Source organism: Carcharodon carcharias, chromosome 27, assembly GCF_017639515.1.
Source record: "Carcharodon carcharias isolate sCarCar2 chromosome 27, sCarCar2.pri, whole genome shotgun sequence".
NCBI classification, from domain to species: domain Eukaryota; kingdom Metazoa; phylum Chordata; class Chondrichthyes; order Lamniformes; family Lamnidae; genus Carcharodon; species Carcharodon carcharias.
This window is the reverse complement of record NC_054493.1, coordinates 4,812,457-4,833,043: the sequence shown is the minus strand read 5'-3', so window position 1 is coordinate 4,833,043 and position 20,587 is coordinate 4,812,457. Positions and strand designations below refer to the sequence as shown.

The window sequence follows — 20,587 nt, the reverse complement described above, 5'->3', positions numbered from 1 at the left end:
GGTGGGGGTGTAGTTAGTGGGGTGTTTATTGGTGGTGGGGTGGGTTGGGGGTGGGGGTTAGTGGAGTGGGGTTAGTGTCTGTGGGTGTGGGGTGGGGGTTAGTTGGTATGGGTTTAGGGGGGTGATGTTGGGGTTAGTGGGGGTGTATGTGTGGGGGTTAGGGGTTAGTCGGGGTGGGAGTGGGGGAGGGGCTCGGGGTTGGTGGGGGTGGGAGTGGGGAGGGGGTGTGGGTTAGTGTGAGTCGGGGTTAGGGGGTGGGGTTGGGGGTTGGGGTTTAGTGGGGTGGGGTTAGTGGGGGTGGGGGTTAGTGGGGGTGGGGTTAGGGGGGTGGGGTTGGGGGTTGGGGGTTAGTGGGTGTGGGGTTGGGGGGTGGGGTTGGGGATTAGTGGGGTGGGGTTAGCGGGGTGGGGTCGGGTTTGGGGGTTAGTGGGGTGGGGTTAGTGGGGGTGGGGTAAGGGGGGTGGGGTAAGGGGGGGTGGGGCTGGGGTTTGGGGGTTAGTGGGGTGAGGGTTAGTGGGGGTGGGGTTAGGGGTTGGGGTTGGGAGTGGGGTTAGTGGGGGTGGGGTTGGGGGGTGGGGTTAGGGGGTGGGGTTGGGAGTGGGGTTAGTGGGGTGGGGTTAGTGGGGGTGGGGTTAGGGGGGTGGGGTTAGGGGCTGGGGTTAGGGGGATGGGGTTGGGGTTTGGGGGTTAGTGGGGGTGGGGTTAAGAGGGGTGGGGTTAGGGGGTTGGGTTGGGGTTTGGGCGTTAGTGGGGGTGGGATTAGGGGGTGGGGTTAGGGGGTGGGGGTGGGGTTGGGGTTTGGGGGTTAGTGTGGTGGGGTTAGGGGGGGTGGGATTGGGGTTTGGGGGTTAGTGTGGTGGGGATAGTGGGGGTGGGGTTAGGGCTGGTGGGGTTAGGGGGGGTGGGATTGGGGTTTGGGGGTTAGTGTGGTGGGGATAGTGGGGCTGGGGTTAGGGGTGGTGGGGTTAGGGGGTGGGGCTAGCGGGGTGGGTTTGGGAGTTAGTGGGGTTGGGTGTTAGGGGGGTGGAGTTAGGTGTGTGGGGTTGGGGGTTAGTGGGGGTGGGTGTTGTGGAGTGGGGTTAGTGGGGGTGGGGTTGGGGGTTAGTGGGGGTGGGTGTTAGGGGGTGGGGTTAGGGGTGTGGGGTTGGGGGTTAGTGGGGTGGGGTTAGTGGGGGTGGGGTTAGGGGGGTGGTGTTGGGGGTTAGTGGGGGTGGGTGTTGTGGGGTGGGGTTAGTGGGGGTGGCGTTGGGGGTTAGTGGGGGTGGGTGTTGGGGGGGTGGCGATGGTGGGGGTGGGATTGGGGGTTAGTGGGGTGGGGTTAGTGGGGGTGGGGCTGGGGAGGGTGGTGTTGGGGGTTAGTGGGGGTGGGTGTTAGGGGGGTGGGGTTAGGGGGTGGGGTGGTGTTGGGGGTTAGTGGGGGTGGGTGTTGTGGGGTGGGGTTAGTGGGGTTGGCGTTGGGGGTTAGTGGGGGTGGGTGTTGGGGGGGTGGCGATGGTGGGGGTGGGATTGGGGGTTAGTGGGGTGAGGTTAGTGGGGGTGGGGCTGGGGGTGGTGGTGTTGGGGGTTAGTGGGGGTGGGTGTTGGGGGGTGGGGTTGGGGGTTAGTGGGGGTGGGTGTTAGGGGGGTGGGGTTAGGGGGTGGGGTGGTGTTGGGGGTTAGTGGGGGTGGGTGTTGTGGGGTGGGGTTAGTGGGGGTGGGGTTGGGGGTTGGGGTTAGGGGGTGGGGTTGGGGGTTAGTGGGGGTGGGTGTTGTGGGGTGGGGTTAGTGGGGGTGGGGTTGGGGGTTAGTGGGGGTGGGTGTTGGGGGTTGGGGTTAGGGGGGTGGGGTTGGGAGTTAGTGGGGGTGGGTGTTGTGGGGTGGGGTTAGGGGTGTGGGTTGGGGGTTAGTGGGGGTGGGTGTTGTGGGGTGGGGTTAGGGGTGTGGGTTGGGGGTTAGTGGGGGTGGGTGTTAGGGGGTGGGGTTAGGGGTGTGGGTTGGGGGTTAGTGGGGGTGGGTGTTGTGGGGTGGGGTTAGTGGGGGTGGGGTTGGGGGTTAGTGGGGGTGGGTGTTGGGGGTGTGGGGTTAGGGGAGTGGGGTTGGGGTTTGGGGGTTAGTTGGGGAGGGGCTGGGGTTAGGGGAGTGGGGTTGGGTTTGGGGGTTAGTGTGGTGGGGTTAGGGGGGTGGGGTTGGGGGGTGGGGGTTAGTGTGGTGGGGATAGTGGGACTGGGTTTAGGGGTGGTGGGGTTAGGGGGTTGGGTGTGGGGTTGGGGGTTAGTGGGGTGGGGTTAGTGGGGGTGGGGTTAGGGGTGGTGGAGTTAGGGGTTGGGGCTAGCGGGGTGGGTTTGGGGGTTAGTGGGGGTGGGTGTTAGGGAGGTGGCGATAGTGGGGGTGGGATTGGGGGTTAGTGGGGTGGGGTTAGTGGGGGTGGGGTTAGGGTGTGGGGTTGGGTGTTGTGGGGTGGGGTTAGTGGGGGTGGTGTTGGGGGGGTGGTGTTGGGGGTTAGTGGGGGTGGGTGTTAGGGGTGTGGCGATAGTTGGGGTGGGATTGGGGGTTAGTGGGGTAGGGTTAGTGGGGGTGGGGCTAGGGGGTGGTGTTGAGGGTTAGTGGGGGTGGTTTTAGTGGGGGTGGGGATGGGGTGGTGTTTGGGGGTGGGGTGGGGTTAGTGGGGGTGGTTGTGGTGTTTAGTGGGGGTGGGTGTGCGGGCGTTACTGGGGGTGGGGATTTCTGCCGCTGGGACTTACCTTGCGGAAATGTTGGGGGTTGGGGAGGTTTGGGGATTATGGGTGGGGTTAGGGGGTGTGGGGGTGGGTGGGGGTTGGGGAGGTGGGTGTTATTGGGTGGGGGTTAGAGGGTGTGGTGGTGGGTGGGGGTTGGGGTGTTGGTGTTATTGGGTGGGGGTTAGGGGGTGTGGGGGTGGGTGGGGGTTGGGGAGGTGGGCGTTATTGGGTGAGGTTTAGGGGGTGTGGGGGTGGGTGGGGGTTAGTGGGGGTGGGGGTTATGGTTGGGGGTTAGGGGTGTGGGGGTGGGTGGGGGTTGGGGCCTTGGTGTTATTGGGTGGGGTTAGGGGGTGTGGGGGTGGGTGTGTGGGGGTGGGGGTGGGTGTTAATGGGGTGGGGGTTATGGGTGGGTGTTATTTGGGGTGGGGGTGGGTGGCTGGGGTTGGGGTTCGGGGGTGGGTGTTATTTAGGGTGGGGGTCTCTGTCGGTGGGTCTTACCTTGTGGTAGGGTTGGGGGTTGGGGGTTATTGCTGGGGGTTAGTGGGGGTTATGGGGGGTGTTAGTGGGGGTGTGGGGGTAGGGGGGTGTTATTTGGGGTGGGGGTCTCTGCCGATGGGTCTTAACTTGCGGAAATGTTGGGGGTTAGGGTTGGGGGTTGGGGGTAGGGGTTATGGGGGTGGGGGTTAGTGGGGGGTTAGTGGGGGTTATGGGGGTGGGTTAGTGGGGGTGTTATTTTTGGTGTGGGGGTCTCTGCCGATGGGTCTTACCTTGCGGAAACGTTGAAGAACCTCTGGACTCCGTTCACACATCTCGGTGATGAGCACCACAGCACCATGGAGGACACCTGGGGGGGGGCAGGTAGGGAGGGAGGGAGGGAGGGGGGTCGGGAGGGGGGTAGGGAGAGGGTTAGGGAGGGGGGTAGGGAGGGGGTGTAGGGAGGGGGGTTATGGAGGGGGGAAGGGAGATGGGGTATGGAGGGGGGAAGGGAGATGGGGTAGGGAGGGGGGTAGGGAGGGGGGCAGGTAGGGGGGGTAGGGAGGGGGATAGGGAGGGGGATGGGGTAGGGAGGGAAGGTAGGGAGGGGGTAGGTAGGGGGGGTAGGCAAGGGTTAGGGTTATGGTTAGGGGTGTAGGGAGGGGGGGTTATGGAGGGGGGAAGGGAGATGGGGTATGGAGGGGGGAAGGGAGATGGGGTAGGGAGGGGGGTAGGGAGGGGGGCAGGTAGGGGGGTAGGGAGGGGGATAGGGAGGGGGATGGGGGTAGGGAGGGAAGGTAGGGAGGGGGTAGGGAGGAGGGGAGGGAGGGGGGTAGGGAGATGGGGTAGGGAGGGGGGTAGGGTGGGGGTATGGAGGGGGTAGGGAGGGGGTTAGGGAGGAGGGGAGAGAGGGGGTAGGGAAGGGGATAGGGTGGGTGATTGGGAGGAGGGGAGGGAGGGGGTAGGGAGGGGGTAGGGAGGGGGGTATGGAGGGGATGGGGAGGGGGTATGGAGGGGGTAGGGAGGGGGATAGGGTGGGTGATTGGGAGGAGGGGAGGGAGGGGGTATGGAGGGGGGAAGGGAGATGGGGTAGGGAGGGGGTAGGGAGGGGGTATGGAGGGGGGAAGGGAGATGGGGTAGGGAGGGGGGTAGGGAGGGGATATGGAGGGGGGAAGGGAGATGGGGTAGGGAGGGTGATTGGGAGGAGGGGAGGGAGGGGGATAGGGAGGAGGGGAGGGTGGGGAATAGGGAGGAGGGGAGGGAGGGGGATAGGGAGGAGGGGAGGGAGGGGGTAGGGAGGGGGGTAGGGAGGGGGTATGGAGGGGTGAAGGGAGATGGGGTAGGGAGGGTGATTGGGAGGAGGGGAGGGAGGGGGATAGGGAGGGGGATAGGGAGGAGGGGAGGGTGGGGAATAGGGAGGGGGTATGGAGGGGGTAGGGAGGGTGATTGTGAGGAGGGGAGGGAGGGGGATAGGGAGGAGGGGAGGGAGGGGAATAGGGAGGGGGTATGGAGGGGGTAGGGAGGGGGATGGGGAGGAGGGGAGGGAGGGGGATAGGGAGGAGGGGAGGGTGGGGAATAGGGAGGGGGTATGGAGGGGGTAGGGAGATGGGGTAGGGAGGGTGATTGGGAGGAGGGGAGGGAGGGGGATAGGGAGGGGGATAGGGAGGAGGGGAGGGAGGGGAATAGGGAGGGGGGTATGGAGGGGGTAGGGAGGGTGATTGGGAGGAGGGGAGGGAGGGGGATAGGGAGGAGGGGAGGGTGGGGAATAGGGAGGGGGTATGGAGGGGGTAGGGAGGGGGATGGGGAGAAAAAGCACAGGGTGAAGTCAGACAGAGATCTGCAGCAGTGAGGGGTCAGGTGGAGGAGGCCGCTCGGCCCGTCCAGTTCGGGCCGGGTCCGGTTCCTTCCCTCCTCCCCCCCATCGTCCAGCCCCCGCTCCCTGCTCGATCCCCCTCCCCTCAAACCCCCATCCAATCTCCCGGAACCATTCACCGTCTGCACGTGCTCCCCGACAACCCCACCCCCTCCCCCTCCCTCCCTCCTGGTAGGCAGCGAGTTCCGGGTTGCCCCCGCTCCCCCTTCGCCTCCCCCGACTCCCCTCCCCCCACTTACCCGGGAACCTGAAATCCACCTGCCCCACCCCCCACCCCAGCCCGGACAATCCCTCCTCCCGCCAGCGAACGGGGACAGAGTTTCCCCCTCCACCTCCTCCAGCTTCCGCAAACGTGTCCTACTCGTGTCGACCTCCGTCAGATCTCCCCTCGATCGCATACGCTCCGGAGGGAGGGGGGGAGGTGCGGAGAAACGATCCCAGCTCCTCCGGCCCTACCCCCGTCCCTCAAAATCCCATCCCCGCCTCATTCCCCAGGGAACCGTCCCGGGAAATCTCCCTCCACACCCTCCCCACTACCCTCGCCTCCTGCTCCCTACCGCACGGCAACTACAGCCAGTGTCCTGACCGAACTGGACCCAGCCGTATAAATACTGTGGCTACAAGAGCAGGTCAGAGGCTGGGAATCCTGCGGAGAGTCACTCACCTCCTGACACCCCCCCAAAAAGCCTGTCCACCATCTACAAGGCACAAGTCAGGAGTGGGATGGGACACTCCCCACTTTGCCTGGATGAGTTGCAGCTCCCACGACACTCGAGAAGCTCGACACCGTCCAGGACAAATCAGCCCCACCCCCCGCCCGATTGCTACCCCATCCACAAACATTCACTCCCTCCCGCCCACCGACGCACAGTAGCAGCAGAGTGTGTACCATCTACAAGATGCACTGCAGCAACTCACCAAGGCTCCTTCGACAGCGCCGCCCAAACCCACGACCGCTACCTTCTAGAAGGACAAGGGCAGCAGACACATGGGGAACACCCACCACCTGGAAGTTCCCCTCCGAGCCCCACACCATCCCGACTTGGAAATATATCGGCCGTTGCTTCACTGTCGCTGGGTCAAAATCCTGGAACTCCCTCCCTAACAGCACTGAGGGTGTACCTACACCACACAGGGGACAAAATCCTGGAACTCCCTCCCTAACAGCGCCGTGGGTGTACCTACACCACAGGGGACAAAATCCTGGAACTCCCTCCCTAACAGCGCCGTGGGTGTACCTACACCACAGGGACAAAATCCTGGAACTCCCTCCCTAACAGCGCCGTGGGTGTACCTACACCACACAGGGGACAAAATCCTGGAACTCCCTCCCTAACAGCGCCGTGGGTGTACCTACACCACAGGGACAAAATCCTGGAACTCCCTCCCTAACAGCGCCATGGGTGTACCTACACCACAGGGACAAAATCCTGGAACTCCCTCGCTAACAGCGCCGTGGGTGTACCTACACCACAGGGACAAAATCCTGGAACTCCCTCCCTAGCAGCGCCGTGGGTGGACCTACACCACCGGGGACAAAATCCTGGAACTCCCTCCCTAACAGCGCCGTGGGTGTACCCACACCACAGGGTACAAAATCCTGGAACTCCCTCCCTAACAGCGCCGTGGGTGGACCTACACCACAGGGACCAAATCCTGGAACTCCCTCCCTAACAGCGCTGTGGCTGTACCTACACCACAGGGACAAAATCCTGGAACTCCCTCCCTAACAGCGCTGTGGGAGTACCTACACCACAGGGACAAAATCCTGGAACTCCCTCCCTAACAGCGCTGTGGGTGTACCTACACCACAGGGACAAAATCCTGGAACTCCCTCCCTAACAGCACTGTGGGTGTACCTACACCACAGGGTAAAAAATCCTGGAACTCCCTCCCTAACAGCACTGTGGGTGTACCTACACCACAGGGGACAAAATCCTGGAACTCCCTCCCTAACAGCGCCGTGGGTGTACCTACACCACAGGGACAAAATCCTGGAACTCCCTCCCTAACAGCGCTGTGGGAGTACCTACACCACAGGGACAAAATCCTGGAACTCCCTCCCTAACAGCACTGTGGGTGTACCTACACCACAGGGACAAAATCCTGGAACTCCCTCCCTAACAGTGCTGTGGGTGTACCTACACCACACGGACAAAATCCTGGAACTCCCTCCCTAACAGCGCTGTGGGTGTACCTACACCACAGGGGACAAAATCCTGGAACACCCTCCCTAACAGCGCCGTGGGTGTACCTACACCACAGGGACAAAATCCTGGAACTCCCTCCCTAACAGCGCTGTGGGTGTACCTACACCACACAGGGGACAAAATCCTGGAACTCTCTCCCTAACAGCGCTGTGGGTGTACCTACACCACAGGGGACAAAATCCTGGAACTCCCTCCCTAACAGCGCTGTGGGTGTACCTACACCACAGGGGACTGCAGTGGTTCAAGAAGGCAGCTCACCCACCACCTTCTCGAGGGGGCAATTATGGATGGGCAATAAACGCTGAGCCCGGCCAGTGACTCCCCCACATCCCCGTGAACGAATAAAGAGAAATAGGGGCCAATGTTCCAGGTGGTTCCCAGCCCGAGTGTTATAAAGGTTCCCTTTTCCGTTAGGCCGGAAGGATTCTGTCGGTCCCAGGCCCCCTTACCGTGGTTTTTCTCATTCAGCAGCTTCTTGCAGGCCGGCAGAAAGATCTCCATCAGTTCTGGAACCTTCCGTACAATGTGGACGCTGCAGAGCGCAGCCTATGGGAGAGAGGAGGCACAAACTCAATGCCTTGCTCCCATCATCTGTCCAAAGAGAGGACGCGGGGAGACAGAGCGGGGTAAAAGGGACCGAGATAAAGAGGAAGAGAGAGAGAGAGAGAGTGAGTGAGAACAAGAGCGAGAGTGAGAGAGAGACAGAGAGACAGAGAGAGAGTGAGATGCACAGAGAGTGAGAGAGAGAGTGAGAACAAGAGCGAGAGAGAGACAGAGAGAGAGGGTGAGAAAGACAGAGAGAGAGTATGAGAACAAGAGAGAGAGACAGAGAGGGTGAGGGTCAGAGAGAGAGGGAGGGTCAGAGAGAGAGAGAGACAGAGAGAGAGGGAGTGAGTGAGAACAAGAGCAAGAGAGAGAGAGAGGGTGGGAGAGACAGAGAGAGGGAGTGAGATGCACAGAGACTGAGAGAGAGTGAGAACAAGCGAGAGAGACAGAGAGAGGGAGGGTCAAAGAGAGAGGGAGGGTCAGAGAAAGAGAGAGAGAGAGACAGAGAGAGGGAGGGTCAGAGAGAGAGAGAGAGACAGAGAGAGAGGGAGTGAGTGAGAACAAGAGCAAGAGAGAGAGAGAGAGGGTGGGAGAGACAGATAGAGGGAGTGAGATGCACAGAGACTGAGAGAGAGTGAGAACAAGAGAGAGAGACAGAGAGAAGGAGGGTCAGAGCGAGAGAGAGACAGAGAGAGGGACAGAGAGGGTGAGAGAGAGACAAAGAGAGAGTGTGAGCGAGACAGAGAGAGGGTGATGCACAGAGAGTGAGAGAGAGAGAGAGTGAGAACAAGAGCGAGAGAGAGACAGAGAGAGAGAGGGTGAGGAAGACAGAGAGAGAGAGAGAATGAGAACAAGAGAGAGAGACAGAGAGGGTGAGGGTCAGAGAGAGAGGGAGGGTCAGAGAGAGAGAGAGAGACAGAGAGAGGGAGGGTCAGAGAGAGAGAGAGACAGAGAGAGAGAGACTGAGTGAGAACAAGAGCAAGAGAGAGAGAGGTTGGGAGTTGCACAGAGAGTGAGAGAGAGTGAGAACAAGCGAGAGAGACAGAGAGAGGGAGGGTCAGAGAGAGAGGGAGGGTCAGAGAGAGAGAGAGAGACAGAGAGAGGGAGGGTCAGAGAGAGAGGGAGGGTCAGAGAGAGAGAGAGGGACAGAGAGAGGGAGGGTTAGAGAGCGACAGAGAGAGAGAGTGAGTGAGAACAAGAGCGAGAGAGAGAGAGGGTGGGAGAGACAGAGAGAGGGAGTGAGATGCACAGAGACTGAGAGAGAGTGAGAACAAGAGAGAGAGACAGAGAGAAGGAGGGTCAGAGCGAGAGAGAGACAGAGAGAGGGACAGAGAGGGTGAGAGAGAGACAAAGAGAGAGTGTGAGCGAGACAGAGAGAGAGGGTGATGCACAGAGAGTGAAAGAGAGAGAGTGAGAGAACAAGAGAGAGAGAGAGAGAGAGGAAGAGAGACACAGAGAGACAGAGACAGAGAGAAGGAAAGAGAGAGTGTGAGGTGCACAGAGAGGGAGAGAGAGAGAGCAAGTGAGAACAAGCGAGAGAAACAGCGAGAGAGAGACAGAGAGAGAGAGGGAGAGTCAGAGAGAGATGGAGAGTCAGAGAGAGAGATGGAAGAGACAAACAGAGGCAAAATGTTGGAGAGAAAGAGGGACAGAGAGACTGAGGAAGACACAGAGCAAAACAGAGAGTGAGAGACGAAGAGAGAGAGAGAAACAGATAAAAGACATAGAAAGAAAGAGAGAGTAGAAGAGAAAGAGAGAGACACAGGGAGACACAGGCAGAGAAAGAGAAAGGAAGAGAGAATAAGAGAGATAGAGAGAGAGAGTGAGAGAAAGGAATGGAGGGAGAGAGAGAGAGAAAGGAATGGAGAGTGAGAATGAGAGAAAGGAATGGAGAGAGAGTGAGAGGGAGAAAGCAATGGAGAGAGAGAGTCAGAGGAATGGAGGGAGAGGGAGAGTGAGAGAAGGAATGGAGAGAGAGAGAGTGAGAGAAGGAATGGAGAGAGAGAAAGTGAGAGAAGGAATACGGAGAGAGAGAGTGAGAGAAGGAATGCAGAGAGAGAGAGTGAGAAAAGGAATGGAGAGAGAGAGAGTGAGAGAAGGAATGGAGAAAGAGAGAGAGAGAGAAGGAATGGAGAGAGAGTGAGAGAAGGAATGGAGAAAGAGAGAGCGAGAGAAAGGAATCGAGAAAGAGAGAGTGAGAGAAGGAATGGAGAGAGAGAGTGAGAGAATGAATGGAGAGAGAGGGTGAGAGAAGGCATGCGGAGAGAGAGAGTGAGAAAGGAATGGAGAGAGAGAGTGAGAGAAGGAATGCGGAGAGAGAGAGTGAGAGAAAGGAATGGAGAAAGAGAGAGTGAGAGAGGAATGGAGAGAGAGAGAGCAGGAAAGGAGAGAGAGAGAGAAGGAATGGAGAGAGAGAGAGAAGGAATGGAGAGAGAGTGAGAGCAGGAAAGGAGAGAGAGAGAGAGAAGGAATGGAGAGAGACAGTGAGGGAAGGAATGGAGAGAGAGTGAGGGAAGGAATGGAGAGAGTGAGTGTGAGAGAAGGAATGGAGAGAGAGAGGAATGGAGAGAGGGTGAGAGAGGGAGAGTGAGAGAAGGAATGACGAGAGAGCGTGAGATAAGGAATGCGGAGGGAGAGAGAGAGTGAGAGAACGACTGCGGAGAGAGAGATTGAGAGAAGGAATGAGGAGAGAGAGGGAGTGAGAGAAGGAATGCGGAGAGAGAGAGTGGGAGAAAGGAATGGAGAAAGAGAGAGTGAGAGAAGGAATGGAGAGAGAGAGTGAGAGAAGGAATGGAGAGAGAGAGAGAGCGAAGGAATGGAGAGAAAGAGAGTGAGAGAAGGAATGGAGAGAGAGAGTGAGAGAAGGAATGGAGAGAGCGAGAGTGAGAGAAGGAATGGAGAGAGAGAGAGAGAGAGAAGGAAGGGAGAGAGAGGGAGAAGGAAGGGAGAGAGAGGGAGAAGGAAGGGAGAGAGAGGGTGAGAGTGAGAAAGGAATGGAGAGAGAGAGTGAGAGAAGGAATGCAGAGAGAAAGGGTGAGAGAAGGAATGGAGAGAGAGGGTGAGAGAAGAAATGGAGAGAGAGAGAGAGAAGGACTGGAGAGAGAAAGGGTGAGAGAAGGAATGGAGAGAGAGGGTGAGAGAAGGAATGGAGAGAGAGTGAGAGCAGGAAAGGAGAGAGAGAGAGAAGGAATGGAGAGAGAGAGAGAGAGAAGGAATGGAGAGAGAGTGAGGGAAGGAATGGAGAGAGTGAGTATGAGAGAAGGAATGGAGAGAGAGAGAAATGGAGAGAGGGTGAGAGAGGGAGAGTGAGAGAAGGAATGGCGAGAGAGAGTGAGATAAGGAATGCTGAGAGAGAGAGAGTGAGAGAAGGAATGCGGAGAGAGAGAGTGAGAGAAAGGAATGGAGAAAGAGAGAGTGAGAGAAGGAACAGAGAGAGAGAGTGAAAGAAGGAATGGAGAGAGAGAGAGAGCGAAGGAATGGAGAGAAAGAGAGTGAGAGAAGGAATGGAGCGAGAGGGAGAGTGAGAGAAGGAAAGGAGAGAGAGTGAGAGAAGGAATGGAGGAAGAGAGAGTGAGAGAAGGAATGGAGAGAGAGAGTGAGAGAAGGAATGGAGAGAGAGTGAGAGCAGGAAAGGAGATAGAGAGAGAGAAGGAATGGAGAGAGAGAGTGAGAGAAGGAATGGAGAGAGAGAGAGAAAGACAGGATAGAGAAAGGGTGAGAGAAGGAATGGAGAGAGAGGGTGAGAGAAGGAATGGAGAAAGAGTGAGAGCAAGAAAGGAGAGAGAGAGAGAGAAGGAATGGAGAGAGAGAGTGAGAGATGGAATGGAGAGAGATTGAGGGAAGGAATAAAGAGAGTGAGTATGAGAGAAGGAATGGAGAGAGAGAGGAATGGAGAGAGGGTGAGAGAGGGAGTGTGAGAGAAGGAATGGCGAGAGAGAGTGAGATAAGGAATGCGGAGGGAGAGAGAGAGTGAGTGAACGACTGCGGAGAGAGAGATTGAGAGAAGGAATGCGGAGAGAGAGAGTGAGAGAAAGGAATGGAGAAAGAGAGAGTGAGAGAAGGAATGGAGAGAGAGAGTGAGAGAAGGAATAGAGAGAGCGAGAGAGAGAAGGAATGGAGAGAGAGAGAGAGAGAAGGAATGGAGAGAGAGAGAGAGAGAAGGAATGGAGAGAGAGAGAGTGAGAGAAGGAATGGAGAGAGAGAGTGAGAGAATGAATGGAGAGAGAGAGTGAGAGAAGGAATGCGGAGAGAAAGGGTGAGAGAAGGAATGGAGAGAGAGGGTGAGAGAAGGAATGGAGAGAGAGTGAGAGCAGGAACGGAGAGAGAGAGAGAAGGAATGGGGAGAGAGAGTGAAAGGAGGAAGAGAGAGAGATTGAGGGAAGGAATGGAGAGAGTGAGTCTGAGAGAAGGAATGGAGAGAGAGAGGAATGGAGAGAGGGTGAGAGAGGGAGAGTGAGAGAAGGAATGGCGAGAGAGAGTGAGATAAGGAATGCGGAGAGAGAGAGAGTGAGAGAACGACTGCAGAGAGAGAGAGTGAGAGAAGGAATTCGGAGAGAGAGAGTGAGCGAAGGAATGCGAAGAGAGAGAGTGAGAGAAAGGAATGGAGAAAGAGAGAGTGAGAGAAGTAATGGAGAGAGAGAGAGACGAGGAAAGGAGAGAGAGAGAGAAGGAATGGAGAGAGAGAGGGAGAGAAGGAATGGAGAGAGAGAGAGAGAGAAGGAATGGAGAGAGAGTGAGAGCAGGAAAGGAGAGAGAGAGAGAGAAGGAATGGAGAGAGAGAGGAATGGAGAGAGGGTGAGAGCAGGAAAGGAGAGAGAGTGAGAGAGAGAGCAAAGGAATGGAGAGAAAGAGAGTGAGAGAAGGAATGGAGCGAGAGGGAGAGTGAGAGAAGGAAAGGAGAGAGAGAGTGAGAGAAGGAATGGAGGAAGAGAGAGTGAGAGAAGGAATGGAGAGAGAGAGTGAGAGGAGGAAGGAGAGAGAGAGAGTGAGAGAAGGAAAGCGTTGAGAGAGAGTGAGAGAAGGAATGGACAGAGCGAGAGAGAGAAGGAATGGAGAGAGAGAGAGAGAGAAGGAATGGAGAGAGAGAGAGAGGAATGGAGAGAGAGAGTGAGAGAATGAATGGAGAGAGAGGGTGAGAGAAGGAATGCGGAGAGAGAGTGAGAGAAGGAATGGAGAGAGAGAGTGAGAAAGGAATGGAGAGAGAGAGTGAGAGAAGGAATGCGGAGAGAAAGGGTGAGAGAAGGAATGGAGAGAGAGGGTGAGAGAAGAAATGGAGAGAGAGTGAGAGAGAGAGAGAGCGAGAAGGAATGGAGAGAGAGAGAGAGAAGGAATGGAGAGAGAGAGAGAGAAGGAATGGAGAGAGAGGGTGAGAGAAGGAATGTGGAGAGAGAGAGTGAGAAAGGAATGGAGAGAGAGAGTGAGAGAAGGAATGCGGAGAGAAAGGGTGAGAGAAGGAATGGAGAGAGAGGGTGAGAGAAGAAATGGAGAGAGAGTGAGAGCAGGAAAGGAGAGAGAGAGAGAAGGAATGGAGAGAGAGAGTGAGAGAAGGAATGGAGAGAGAGAGAAGGACTGGAGAGAGAAAGGGTGAGAGAAGGAATGGAGAGAGAGGGTGAGAGAAGGAATGGAGAGAGAGTGAGAGCAAGAAAGAAGAGAGAGAGAGAGAAGGAATGGAGAGAGACAGTGAGAGAAGGAATGGAGAGAGAGTGAGGGAAGGAATGGAGAGTGTGAGTGTGAGAGAAGGAATGGAGAGAGAGAGGAATGGAGAGAGGGTGAGAGAGGGAGAGTGAGAGAAGGAATGGCGAGAGAGCGTGAGATAAGGAATGCGGAGGGAGAGAGAGAGTGAGAGAATGACTGTGGAGAGAGAGATTGAGAGGAGGAATGCGGAGAGAGAGAGTGAGAGAAAGGAATGGAGAGAGAGAGAGAGCGAAGGAATGGAGAGAGAGAGTGAGAGAAGGAATGGAGAGAGAGAGTGAGAGAAGGAATGGAGAGAGCGAGAGTGAGAGAAGGAATGGAGAGAGAGAGAGAAGGAATGGAGAGAGAGAGAGAGAGAGAAGGAATGGAGAGAGAGAGTGAGAGAAGGAATGCGGAGAGAGAGAGTGAGAAAGGAATACAGAGAGAAAGTGAGAGAAGGAATGCGGAGAGAAAGAGTGAGAGAAGGAATGGGGCAGAGAGGGTGGGAGAAGGAATGGAGAGAGAGTGAGAGCAGGAAAGGAGAGAGAGAGAGAAAGAATGGAGAGAGAGAGTGAGAGAAGGAATGTAGAGAGAGAGAGAGAAAGACTGGAGAGAGAAAGGGTGAGAGAAGGAATGGAGAGAGAGGGTGAGAGAAGGAATGGAGAGACAGTGAGAGCAAGAAAGGAGAGAGAGAGAGAGAAGGAATGGAGAGAGAGAGTGAGAGAAGGAATGGAGAGAGATTGAGGGAAGGAATAGAGAGAGTGAGTATGAGAGAAGGAATAGAGAGAGAGAGGAATGGAGAGAGGGTGCGAGAGGAAGAGTGAGAGAAGGAATGGCGAGAGAGAGTGAGATAAGGAATGCGGAGGGAGAGAGAGAGTGAGAGAACGACTGCGGAGAGAGAGATTGAGAGAAGGAATGCGGAGAGAGAGAGTGAGAGAAAGGAATGGAGAGAGAGAGAGAGCGAAGGAATGGAGAGAGAGAGTGAGAGAAGGAATGGAGAGAGAGAGTGAGAGAAGGAATGGAGAGAGCGAGAGTGAGAGAAGGAATGGAGAGAGAGAGAGAAGGAATGGAGAGAGAGAGAGAGAGAGAAGGAATGGAGAGAGAGAGTGAGAGAAGGAATGCGGAGAGAGAGAGTGAGAAAGGAATACAGAGAGAAAGTGAGAGAAGGAATGCGGAGAGAAAGAGTGAGAGAAGGAATGGGGAGAGAGGGTGGGAGAAGGAATGGAGAGAGAGTGAGAGCAGGAAAGGAGAGAGAGAGAGAAAGAATGGAGAGAGAGAGTGAGAGAAGGAATGTAGAGAGAGAGAGAGAAAGACTGGAGAGAGAAAGGGTGAGAGAAGGAATGGAGAGAGAGGGTGAGAGAAGGAATGGAGAGAGAGTGAGAGCAAGAAGGAGAGAGAGAGAGAGAAGGAATGGAGAGAGAGAGTGAGAGAAGGACATGGAGAGAGATTGAGGGAAGGATAAGAGAGAGTGAGTATGAGAGAAGGAATAGAGAGAGAGAGGAATGGAGAGAGGGTGCGAGAGAAGAGTGAGAGAAGAATGGCGAGAGAGAGTGAGATAAGGAATGCGGAGGGAGAGAGAGAGTGAGAGAACGACTGCGGAGAGAGAGATTGAGAGAAGGAATGCGGAGAGAGAGAGTGAGAGAAGGAATGCGAAGAGAGAGAGTGAGAGAAAGGAATGGTGAAAGAGAGAGTGAGAGAAGGAATGGAGAGAGAGAGTGAGAGAAGGAATGGAGAGAGCGAGAGAGAAAAGGAATGGAGGGAGAGAAAGAAGGAATGGAGAGAGAGAGAGAGGAATGGAGAGAGCGAGAGAGAGAAGGAATGGAGGGAGAGAAAGAAGGAATGGAGAGAGAGAGAGAGGAATGGAGAGAGAGAGTGAGAGAAGGAATGGAGAGAGAGAGTGAGAGAATGAATGGAGAGAGAGGGTGAGAGAAGGAATGCGGAGAGAGAGTGAGAAAGGAATGGAGAGAGAGAGTGAGAGAAGGAATGCGGAGAGAAAGGGTGAGAGAAGGAATGGAGAGAGAGGGTGAGAGAAGGAATGGAGAGAGAGTGAGAGCAGGAAAGGAGAGAGAGAGATAAGGAATGGGGAGAGAGAGTGAAAGGAGGAATAGAGAGAGATTGAGGGAAGGAATGGAGAGAGTGAGTCTGAGAGAAGGAATGGAGAGAGAGGAATGGAGAGAGGGTGAGAGAGGGAGAGTGAGAGAAGGAATGGCGAGAGAGAGTGAGATAAGGAATGCGGAGAGAGAGATAGTGAGAGAACGACTGCAGAGAGAGAGAGTGAGAGAAGGATTCTGAGAGAGAGAGTGAGAGAAGGAATGCAGAGAGAGAGAGTGAGAGAAAGGAATGGAGAAAGAGAGAGTGAGAGAAGGAATGGAGAGAGAGAGAGAGCAGGAAAGGAGAGAGAGAGAGAAGGAATGGAGAGAGAGAGGGAGAGAAGGAATGGAGAGAGAGTGAGAGCAGGAAAGGAGAGAGAGAGAGAGAAGGAATGGAGAGAGAGAGGAATGGAGAGAGGGTGAGAGAGGGAGAGTGAGAGTAGGAATGGCGAGAGAGTGTGAGATAAGGAATGCGGAGAGAGAGAGAGTGAGAGAAGGAATGCGGAGAGAGAGAGTGTGAGAAGGAATGCGCAGAGAGAGAGTGAGAGAAGGAATGAGGAGAGAGAGAGTGAGAGAAGGAATGCACGGAGAGAGAGTGAGAGAAGGAATGGAGAGAGAGAGAGTGTGAGAGAAGGAATGGAGAGAGAGAGTGAGAGAAGGAATGGAGAGAGTGAGAGTGAGGGAAGGAATGGAGAGAGAGAGAGAGAGAGAAGGAATGGAGAGAGATAGAGAGAAGGAATGGAGAGAGAGAGAAGTAATGGAGAGAGAGAGATTGAGAGAAGGAACGTGGAGAAGGTGAGAGAAGGAGAAGAGAGAGAGTTAGAGAAGGAATGGAGAAAGAGAGAGCGAGAGAAAGGAATGGAGAAAGAGAGAGTGAGAGAAGGAATGGAGAGAGAGAGCGAAGGAATGGAGAGAGGGAGAGTGAGAAGGAATGGAGAGAGAGAATGAGAGAAGTAACGGGGAGAGGGTGAGAGAAGGAGAGAAGAGAGAGAGTGAGAGAAGGAAGGGAGAGAGAGAGAGAGAGAAGGAATGGAGAGAGAGAGTGAGAGAAGGAATGGAGAGAGAGAGAGAGAAGGAATGGAGAGAGAATGGGTGAGAGAAGGATTGGAGAGAGAGGGTGAGAGAAGGAATGGAGAGAGAGAGAGCAAGAAAGGAGAGAGAGAGAGAAGGAATGGAGAGAGAGAATGAGAGAAGGAATGGAGAGAGAGTGAGGGAAGGAATGGAGAGAGTGAGTGTGAGAGAAGGAATGGAGAGAGAGAGGAAGGGAGATAGGGTGAGAGAGAGAGAGTGAGAGAAGGAATGGCGAGAGAGAGAGTGAGAGAAGGAATGCGGAGAGAGAGTGAGAGAAAGGAATGGAGAAAGATAGAAAGAGAGAAGGAATGGATTGAGAGAGAGAGCAGGAAAGGAGAGAGAGAGAGAAGGAATGGAGAGAGAGAGTGAGAGAAGGAATGGAGAGAGAGAGAGAGAAGGAATGGAGAGAGAGTGAGAGCAGGAAAGGAGAGAGAGAGAGAGAAGGAATGGAGAGAGAGAGTGAGAGAAGGAATGGAGAGAGTGAGTGTGAGAGAAGGAATGGCGAGAGAGAGTGAGATATGGAATGCGGAGGGAGAGAGAGAGGGAGAGAACGACTGCGGAGAGAGAGATTGAGAGAATGAATGCGGAGAGAGAGTGTGAGAGAAGGCATGCGGAGAGAGAGAGTGAGAAAGGAATACAGAGAGAGAGTGAGAGAAGGAATGCGGAGAGAAAGAGTGAGAGAAGGAATGGAGAGAGAGGGTGAGAGAAGGAATGGAGAGAGAGTGAGAGCAGGAAAGGAGAGAGAGAGAGAGAAAGACTGGAGAGAGAAAGGGTGAGAGAAGGAATGGAGAGAGAGGGTGAGAGAAGGAATGGAGAGAGAGTGAGAGCAAGAAAGGAGAGAGAGAGAGAGAAGGAATGGAGAGAGAGAGTGAGAGAAGGAATGGAGAGAGATTGAGGGAAGGAATAAAGAGAGTGAGTATGAGAGAAGGAATAGAGAGAGAGAGGAATGGAGAGAGGGTGCGAGAGGGAGAGTGAGAGAAGGAATGGCGAGAGAGAGTGAGATAAGGAATGCGGAGGGAGAGAGAGAGTGAGAGAACGACTGCGGAGAGAGAGATTGAGAGAAATAATGCGGAGAGAGAGAGAGTGAGAGAAGGAATGCGAAGAGAGAGAGTGAGAGAAAGGAATGGTGAAAGAGAGAGTGAGAGAAGGAATGGAGAGAGAGTGTGAGAAGGAATGGCGAGAGCGAGAGAGAGAAGGAATGGAGGGAGAGAAAGAAGGAATGGAGAGAGAGAGAGAGGAATGGAGAGAGAGAGTGAGAGAAGGAATGGAGAGAGAGAGTGAGAGAATGAATGGAGAGAGAGGGTGAGAGAAGGAATGGAGAGAGAGAGAGAGAGAGCGAAGGAATGGAGAGAGAGAGAGTGAGAGAAGGCATGGAGCGAGAGAGTGAGAGAAGGAATGGAGTGAGAGAGTGAGAGAAGGAATGGAGAGAGAGAGTGAGAGAATGAATGGAGAGAGAGAGGGTGAGAGAAGGAATGCGGAGAGAGAAAGTGAGAGAAGGAATGGAGAGAGAGAGTGAGAGAAGGAATGTAGAAAGAGAGTGAGAGAAGGAATGGAGAGAGAGGGTGAGAGAAGGAATGGAGAGAGAGTGAGAGCAGGAAAGGAGAAAGAGAGAGAGAAGGAATGGAGAGAGAGAGTGAGAGAAGGAATGGAGAGAGAGAGAGAAGGAATGGAGAGAGAATGGGTGAGAGAAGGAATGGAGAGAGAGGGTGAGAGAAGGAATGGAGAAAGAGAGAGCAAGAAAGGAGATAGAGAGAGATGGAATGGAGGGAGAGAATGAGAGAAACAATGGAGAGAGAGTGTGGGAAGGAATGGAGAGAGTGAGTGTGAGAGAAGGAATGGAGAGAGAGATAAATGGAGAGAAGGTGAGAGAGGGAGAGTGAGAGAAGGAATGGCGAGAGAGAGAGTGAGAGAATGAATAGCGAGAGAGAGTAAGATAAGGATTGCGGAGAGAGAGAGAGAGTGAGAGAACGACTGCGGAGAGAGTGAGTGAGAGAAGGATTGCGGAGAGAGAGAGTGAGAGAAAGTAATGGAGAAAGAGAGAGTGAGAGAAAGAATGGAGTGAGAGAGAGAGCAGGAAAGGAGAGAGAGAGAGAGAAGGAATGGAGAGAGAGAGTGAGAGAAGGAATGGAGAGAGAGAGAGAGAGAAGGAATGGAGAGAGAGTGAGAGCAGGAAAGGAGAGAGAGAGAGAAGGAATGGAGAGAGAGAGTGAGAGAAGGAATGGAGAGAGAGTGAGGGAAGGAATGGAGAGAGTGAGTGTGAGAGAAGGAATGGAGAGAGAGAGGAATGGAGAGAGGGTGAGAGAGTGAGAGTGAGAGAAGGAATGGCGAGAGAGCGTGAGATAAGGAATGCGGAGAGAGAGAGCGTGAGAGAAGGAATGCGAAGAGAGAGAGTGAGAGAAAGGAATGGAGAAAGAGAGAGTGAGAGAAGGAATGGAGAGAGAGAATGAGAGAAGGAATGGCGAGTGCGAGAGAGAGAAGGAATGGAGAGATAGAGAGAGAGAAGGAATGGAGAGAGAGAGAGAGAAGGAATGGAGAGAGAGAGAGAGAGAAGGAATGGAGAGAGAGGGTGAGAGAAGGAATGCGGAGAGAGAGAGTGAGAAAGGAATGGAGAGAGAGAGTGAGAAAAGGAATGCGGAGAGAAAGGGTGAGAGAAGGAATGGAGAGAGAGGGTGAGAGAAGGAATGGAGAGAGAGTGAGAGCAGGAAAGGAGAGAGAGAGAGAAGGAATGGAGAGAGAGAGTGAAAGGAGGAATAGAGAGAGAAAGGGTGAGAGAAGGAATGGAGAGAGAGTGAGAGCAAGAAAGGAGAGAGAGAGAGAGAAGGAATGGAGAGAGAGAGTGAGAGAAGGAATGGAGAGAGATTGAGGGAAGGAATGGAGAGAGTGAGTCTGAGAGAAGGAATGGAGAGGGAGAGGAATGGAGAGAGGGTGAGAGAGGGAGAGTGAGAGAAGGAATGGCGAGAGAGAGTGAGATAAGGAATGCGGAGAGAGAGAGAGTGAGAGGACGACTGCAGAGAGAGAGAGAGAGAGAAGGAATTTGGAGAGAGAGAGTGAGAGGAGGAATGCGGAGAGAGAGAGTGAGAGAAAGGAATGGAGAAAGAGAGAGTGAGAGAAGGAATGGAGAGAGAGAGAGAAGGAATGGAGAGAGAGAGAGAGAGAAGGAATGGAGAGAGAGAGAGAGAGAAGGAATGGAGAGAGAGTGAGAGCTGGAAAGGAGAGAGAGAGAGAGAAGGAATGGAGAGAGAGAGAGAGAGAAGGAATGGAGAGAGAGTGAGAGCTGGAAAGGAGAGAGAGAGAGAGAGAAGGAATGGAGAGAGAGGAATGGAGAGAGGGTGAGGGAGGGAGAGTGAGAGAAGGAATGGCGAGAGAGCGTGAGATAAGGAACGCGGAGGGAGAGATAGAGTGAGAGAACGACTGCGGAGAGAGAGATTGAGAGAAGGAATGCGGAGAGAGAGAGAGTGAGAGAAGGAATGAGGAGAGAGAGAGTGAGAGAAAGGAATGGAGAAAGAGAGAGTGTGAGAAGGAATGGAGAGAGAGAGTGAAAGAAGGAATGGAGAGAGAGAGAGAGATCGAAGGAATGGAGAGAAAGAGAGTGAGAGAAGGAATGGAGCAAGAGGGAGAGTGAGAGAAGGAATGGAGAGAGAGAGAGAGAGCGAAAGAATGGAGAGAAAGAGAGTGAGAGAAGGAATGGAGAGAGAGTGAGAGCAGGAAAGGAGATAGAGAGAGAGAAGGAATGGAGAGAGAGAGTGAGAGAAGGAATGGAGAGAGAGAGAGAAAGACTGTAGAGAGAAAGGGTGAGAGAAGGAATGGAGAAAGAGTGAGAGCAAGAAAGGAGAAGAGAGAGAGAGAAGGAATGGAGAGAGAGAGTGAGAGAAGGAATGGAGAGAGATTGAGGGAAGGAATAGAGAGAGTGAGTATGAGAGAAGGAATGGAGAGAGAGAGGAATGGAGAGAGGGTGAG

The 20,587-nt window shown here is 54.6% G+C and overlaps 1 protein-coding gene across 3 annotated transcripts in view; it reads right to left on the bottom strand.

The window, feature by feature from the left end:
- Positions 1-20,587, bottom strand: part of LOC121270487 (AP-1 complex subunit gamma-1-like) — a 180,740-nt gene that overhangs the window by 83,395 nt on the left and 76,758 nt on the right. For all 3 annotated transcript variants that reach the window (XM_041175809.1, XM_041175811.1, XM_041175810.1), the window contains exons 5-6: positions 7,703-7,799; positions 3,464-3,540 (exon numbers count right to left, since the gene is read on the bottom strand). In XM_041175809.1, the coding sequence (XP_041031743.1) occupies positions 3,464-3,540; positions 7,703-7,799 (174 nt within the window). The remainder of the gene's footprint in view (positions 1-3,463; positions 3,541-7,702; positions 7,800-20,587) is intronic.